This window comes from Anastrepha ludens, chromosome 6, assembly GCF_028408465.1.
Source record: "Anastrepha ludens isolate Willacy chromosome 6, idAnaLude1.1, whole genome shotgun sequence".
Taxonomy (NCBI): Eukaryota; Metazoa; Arthropoda; class Insecta; order Diptera; family Tephritidae; genus Anastrepha; species Anastrepha ludens.
This window is the reverse complement of record NC_071502.1, coordinates 111,563,926-111,571,214: the sequence shown is the minus strand read 5'-3', so window position 1 is coordinate 111,571,214 and position 7,289 is coordinate 111,563,926. Positions and strand designations below refer to the sequence as shown.

General features: G+C 31.5%; 1 protein-coding gene across 1 annotated transcript in view; it reads right to left on the bottom strand.

Annotated features, from left to right (window-relative positions):
• Window positions 1–5,858: 5,858 nt before the first annotated feature.
• Window positions 5,859–7,289, bottom strand: part of LOC128867236 (uncharacterized) — a 219,085-nt gene continuing 217,654 nt past the window's right edge. Inside the window, exon 11 of the mRNA XM_054108338.1 lies at window positions 5,859–7,228. Within this exon, the coding sequence (XP_053964313.1) occupies window positions 6,884–7,228 (345 nt within the window). The 3' untranslated portion in view covers window positions 5,859–6,883. The remainder of the gene's footprint in view (window positions 7,229–7,289) is intronic.

The following is a 7,289-nucleotide window of genomic DNA, read 5'->3' as shown; positions in this document are numbered from 1 at the left end:
AGATGCCGGAACGAATATTTCATGGCACAAAGAAAGTTTTATTTTCTGTGACAGCACCAAAATTTATTCTGAAAGCTGATAATTTGAGACTGGCATTTCTTTTCAATAGTTAAATAGAAATTTTTGTGAAATCTGAAAAAGCTTTCTTGAAAGCTTACATGCCGAAACAAATATTTCATGACACAAAGCAAATTGAATTTTGTGTGAAAGCTCCAAAAGTTTTTCTGAAAGCTTAGTTTGGCTGAAAGCTTTCAATGTTTCGGTTAAAAGTTGGCTCCGGCAAACCATTAAAAAAACCTTTATATCTAGACATCACATGAGCTTTCATAAGAGATTAAATTTCAAAAACTTGAAGAAAAATAAAGAAATCAAGAATAAAAGTCAAAAGAAGTTACTTTACATGCAACATTTGAGCAGCTTTTCGTTTAAGAAAATCATGCACGGTTCCTTGAAAAATTTTCACCTCCCTTCTCCGTGATCTATGAGCCTTCAAACAGTTTTATATAATACTTTGTTTCAAAACTAATCTCTTAAATTGCGTGGCGTTCCACAGCTTTAAAATGTCAAAGCTCGCGTATTTGAAATTGTTCTCCAAGCTGAAACTTTCGCTCCGAAAATGTTGCTGTATTTAAAAGCTTCACAAAGTGGTTCGAACTTCGAGCAGAAAGAAGCAAATGCGATTTTCAATTTGTGCAAATCTAATTACAGCTTTTACGCTATTAGTGCATTTAAGAAAATACAAATTTTGCAATGAATTAGAATAGAGAAGCTTTCAAAATTATTTGGCATAATTGTTAGAAGCCCCTCGACAGGCAATGGCAAACTTCCGAGTGTTTTTCTGCCATGAAAAAGCTCCTCGAAAAAATATCTGCCGTTCGGAGCCGGCTTGAATTTGTAGGTCACTCCATTTTTTGGAACAACATCAAGACGTACGCCACGAGTAGGAGAAGGAGCTCGGCCAAACACCGAAAAAGGGTGTACGAGCCAATTATATATATATACATATATAATAGTTAGAAGCCCTCAGAGTGTTACTGAAAAGATACTTTCATTAATTTCAAGAAAAAATTTTATTTTTGGAAAATTTGGATAGAAGTAAAAGCCTGTATTAGTACAAAGTTGCCTCCTGTTATTTTCATATATTTTACTCAAATTCCACTTTAACGTAATGACCTTTTACCTTAGAGTTTCTCGAACAAAATAAGCTTTCACTCGCTATTGCAAAATGTGAAGAGAACCAACTTTTTTCCCGGTACTTTCATCAAGTATATCCGCAGTAATATATTATAGCAAATTACTTATGCTTTCACTTGTATTTAGTATGCTTTTATATTAATTCGAAAGAAGAAACTATTCTTAAGAAACTCAGGTTTACGAATGAAACTCAAATCGACTAATGAGTGGAAATTTCATAATAATTTCGAAAGCTTCCACATTTGCTGTAACTTTTGCACTATTCAGTGAAACGAAGTTAAAAGCTTCGACTTAACGTGAGGACCACAAGTGTCGTTGTTTGAATTTCTTAAAGAAATTAGATTCAAAAGCTCTCGAAATGTGTTTTCGGATTCTAAAGTTCCAGAAATTTTTTAAAAAATGTTAATGGATTTTTTTTTTAAACTTGCTACACTTCAAAGTTTCCATCCTTAAATTTACTTTGTTAAATAAGCTTTTGCCTTTGTAGTTAACTTTTTGATTTAATATATGAATTCGGAGAACAGACATTATATCTGGAAAGTAACCGAAAACTGTAAAGCGGCCGCGCTTGTAAAAAGTTTCCGCAGAGGCACACCCTATAGAGCAACCAATTGTATCTATTTTAATATTGCTTTTTTAAAAGCGATTGCATTTTAAGAAAATTTGCTTTTCAGCCGATGTGAGAGAATTCAGGTTTTTAACTGAATTTAACGTCAAATCCAAGTATGAAAACTAAAAATTTTAAATTCTGAAGTTTCAATTTTTTTGTTAAAAGCTCTCATATTATTTCGTACGCTTTTCCACTTATAGTAAATTGCTTTACGCAGAGTTTAGATGGGTAAAGCGAAGTTTTGGCGGATTCTCAGCACAGCTTTCATCATAAAACTTAAGCTTCTGAAAAGCTCAATGAAGCTTTGTAGCAAAATGAAAAGATATGTTTTAAAATATTGTTAAAATATTAGATAGAAAATAGAAATTTATTTGGTAAACATTTCTTGATAACTACCTAAAATTCTTGCTGCATCAATTTTCTGCATTTTTTCTTTTTTAACCCTAAATAATTAAATCAAATTCAATTTTCATGGAAGGAATTTCTTACCACATTTAGCGTTTTAATTTCTTTTTATTTATTTTATTATTATTAACATTACAAACAACATTTCCTTAATACATATATTTTACAATAATAATAATTGCTATCATATAATTTTGTTGCACGCCTATAAGTATGCAATGTTTTATATGCGCTTAAAAATATGTTTTCTTTCAAATCATCAGCAAAATTTGAATTTTTTTAATTAACACACGCACATTACAAAAAATATTTTAACAAAAATCAGTCAGTCGCTACAGTTTCTTTTAATTTATTGGTTTTCACAAATTACTTATTTTTTGAAAAATATTTTTTTTTTTAATTTTCATTATTATGATCATAAAATTATTACAAAATAACGCTTAGTTAGCCCAAAAAGGAACTCAACGATTATTATTTTCTGCTTTACTTATTTTCTTTCTAATCTTTTTACACATTACACGCGGTTAACTTTAAAACTTTTTTCATTTCGCTTTCGAGGCAAATATATTTACAAATTCAACTTAAATTTAGAGTTTGGTTTTAAATATTTTAGCTTCACTTGGAAAAATAGGCTTCTGGATTTGAAAAATTAAAATATGTGAGAGAAAGAATGAGGGAGTGAGATTGGTTGTGAATTTGAAATTTTTTTCTATTTGTTAAAAAAATTGAAAGGATGGAGATGGAAAATGGTTATAGTGCAATATTTTTTTCACTAAAATTAATATATATAGAAAATTAATATAGAAAAGTATGTTCAATGGAAATAAAAACATTTTGAGACTAATTACGGCGTTAAGAACAAAAAATGATTTGTCTTTTTATTTGTTTTGTCGCATTGATCTTTCACAGACTGTTAATGGTAACTTTTGAAAAGATAGTTTTCAAATCCAAAAAACAGCAACTAAAAGACTTATAAATTTCTTTCACTATGTAATTTGTGTTTTTGTGCTTGGCAAATATGATTAAATTCGAGTAATGAGTGGATCACCCTGCCAAGACCTAAAAAAAATCTTGAAAAAATAACTAGAACTTAGAAATAGTAACTAGAACTAGAAATAAACTAACAAAAATAAAAAAATATAAAATAAAAATAAAATTAAAAAGAATGAGGAAAAAATTAATAAAAAAAAGTCGGGAAAAAATTAAAAAAAATTAAAAATTAAAAAAAATAAATAAAATTATTAGTCCATAGATGTCGCTAGGTTCATTTTTAAACCTTCCCAAATGTCTTGTTTTTTTCGTCTGTCATCTGTCAACAATATTCAGTTCATCGTTTGTTACGTTTCATACGACAATGCATTTTTGTTGCCCTTAAAAATGTCGAATTTCATGCCTTCAAACTACTCTTTGCGGTCAACGTTGATTTTCTGCTACCAATTCAGGAAAAACGCTTATCAAGCTCATCAAATGCTTATAGAAGCTTATGGTGGACATGTTTTAGGTAGAGCTCAGTGCTTCAGGTGGTTTGAAAAATTCCGAAGTGATGATTTTAGCGTGGAGAACGAGGACCGTGGCCGGCCACCGAAAAAGTTTGAGGACGCCGAACTGCAAGCATTGTTGGAAGGAAGATGATGATGGTCAAATGCAAGAAATGATGGCAGAGCAGTTGGGAGTGACCCAAAAAACCATTTCCAAACGTTTGAAAGACATGGGCATGATTTTAAAGGGCGGAAGATGGGTGACGCATGAACTGACTGAAAGGCAGCTAGAGAACCGAAAAACTACTTGAGAAATGCTGCTCTCCCCTTTCAAAAGGAAGTCGTTTTTGCATCGAATCGTTACGGGTGATGAAAAATGGGTGTATTTCTCCAATCCCAAGCGTAAACGATTGTATGGTCCGCCCGGCCACAAGCCAAAAACAACAGCCAAACCAAATCGCTTCGCCTGGAAGGCAATGCTGTGTGTTTTCTGGGATCAGCGTGGTATGATTGGGTACGAGCTATTAAAACCAGGTGAAACAGTTACCGGTGCACGCTACCAACGACAATTGGCCGATTTGAATAGCGCTATCCACCGAAAACGCCCAGAATATGCCGATCGGCGTCACAAAGTAAGTTTTCTTGATGCCAATGCATCGCCACATCGAACAAGAGCGTCCCGGGAATTGGTGGTGACGTACGATTGGGAACCGCAGGTGCATGCGGTTTACTCACCACTCACTTGGCGCCTGCCGATTATCATTTGTTTGCATCGATGGGCCACGCACTTTCCAAGCAGTGCTTCAATTCTTACGAAGAAGCCAAAAAATGGCTCAATGATTGGTTTGCGGCCAAAGACGGCCAATTTTTTTGGCGCGGCATCCACAAATTGCCTGAGAGATGGCAAAAATGTGTCGCTAGCGATGGCTATATTTTAAAGATTAAATTCGTAACCGTTTTTTGTTAATAAACGTTTGAAATTGGAAAAAAGTATAATTTTATAGGTATATACTTCTATATAATTAATAAAAGAATCGGAAAAAATAATACAAGTAAATAGAAAATCGGAAAAAACTAAAAAACTAAAATAAAAATACAATACAAAAAGTACAAACTAAAACAAAAGACAACAAATTTTAGTTATAATTTTTATGATTAAAAAATGATCAAAAAAAGGGACAACTAAAAATATTAAAATAAATACTAAAATAACTAAAACTTAAAAATAAACTAACAAGTACAAAAATAATATAAAATAAAAATATAATATTATAAAACAAAAAAAAAATATTAAAAATAAAAAAGAATCAGAAAAAAACTAAAAAATAAAATACAAATACAATAGAAAACTAAAACAGAAGATAACAAATTTTAATTTAAATTTTTATGATTAAAAAATGATGAATCTTTTTTTTCATACTACGGTAAATTTAATTTCGAAAAAGCAGTTTCAGAACCGAAGTTATAAAAAGTACGAAATAGATTGATTAGTTACAAACTGTAAAGATCTTAACTCTTAAAAATAATTTTCAGGGAATATTTTCTAAAAAAAAAAATGAAAATTATGTAGAAGTAAAAAAATTAATATACGTAAAAGGTTAATAAATATTATTAAAAAAAACTGTAATAAAATTTTGTTTTTTTTTACTGTTTTGTAAAAGGTTAATAGAGCATTTAAAAGAAAAAAACTAATATTTGGTAAGAATTTGAATAGCACAGGTTTAAAAAAAAACATAAAAAAATATTAAAAAAAAGTATCTCTCTTTTATTTTTTGCAAAAAAAATAATAAAAATAAAACTATGGTAATTTTTTCGCAAAAAATATATATTTTGCTGTTATTTAATGAAATACTAATTAGGTTCTTACACGCGGTGAATATCTTCATTCCCAAAAAATTAGTTTCAAAACGCATTTTGTAAAAAAAATAAACAATATTAAAAACAAATTGCTTTAATTAAAACTTACTTTTAAATTAATTACTAAAAATAATTACTGAAATTAGTTTAAATAAATTAAAGAGGATATTACTTTTTTTCTTTACAAGAAAGCATATTTTGATTTAAGATTCATGATTAAAATTAATAAATAATCATAAAATAATAGAATTTTGAAATTTTATTTTTTTACCAAATTAACAAAATTCTCACATAAGGAATATCAATCAATAAAAGATGTTTTATTACAAAATAGTACTAAAGAAATTAGTTATTAGTTATTTTTGAACGGCTATTATTCTACTTTGGCAGCTAAATTGCGATACTAAGGCCTCCTTCTGAGGGCACATACACCTACTAATAGTAAACTACTCATACATACATACAAACTTTCAGCCTAAAACCGAGAGCAGAAAAGTGCAAAAGCTGGCTGTGGACGACATTGAAAATTATAAATAAATTCTAGCTGTTTATTAATCTCTCTACTTGCTCCTGCTGCCAACACAAAGCGAAGCGCAATTTTATGATATCTATTTCCTTGCTCAAACAAATTCAGTGCTTATTGCACGCATAGCTTAACATACTTCTAGGGGCTGGTGGCGGCACTAAAGCGCTCACCAGACCATTGGCTTAACATTGAGATGTTAGAGTTCGTAGTATTTAGTAGTAGGTTGATAGTTGTTGGTATAGCTAGTAAACTCAAAACTTCGCTTGATTAGCGGCAATCTTAGAAAACTAATTACCGAAGTAGTTACTTAACTAGTTAGCAAGTGCTTAGGATTTAGTTACTAAAGTAGTTACACTTGGCTAGCGGGGGGTTAAGTTGTGTTAAGCTACATAGTTCAATGCTACAGTATTCGTAAGTGTGTACTTAGATTTATATGCATGTAGTAATTGGGGTATGTATACAATGTAGTTTAGGATAGGATAGCACACATATTCATTTTTGAAAATTTAAATGTTTTGTTTTTGTTTTGTGTTTTTTTTTTTTTTCAAATATGTTTTCTTTCAAATATACTCTTAGATAGTAAGGTTTAGGATATTTTAGCATATAGTTACACATAGTTTAGTAGCTAATAGTATGTATTTTTTTCGTATTTTCTAATACTTTTCCATTTGACATTCAGTTGACAATTACAAGCTAAGTTTGGAGTTGCGTTAGTTAAAACCAAAAACTTTATATATATGAAAAATTAATAAAAAGCAAGTATCCAAGATTCATCTAATCAACCTAAAAGCTCACACGCGCGCACACATCCACCTAACTCCAGCCACGCCTGCTAGGCATGCGCGCGTGACTCAAGAGTAACGCCAGCGTTGTGAGTACGCATGTTGCCGCGGCGGCTGTGCGCTCTCGACGCGCACTTTGCGCCGCCGCTCCCGCGCCAAATACCGGAAAGTGTATCTCTTCGGGCTCACTCAACTCTTCTTCTTCATCGTCCACCATATTGGAGACGGTGCGATAGCGCATAGTAAAGTTCACTTTGAAAATCGCTTCGGCCACGCCACCCGGCGAAGAGACAATGAAGTAGAAAGTGCGCGGCACCCGCTCGTGCATGCTGACATAGGTGAGACGCGCCTCCTTGCAGTAGGGTGTGGGCAAGTCCTGTTGAGAAAAAAAAATATATGTATTACATTGCATGCGACATTTTCAGCTATTCATGTGC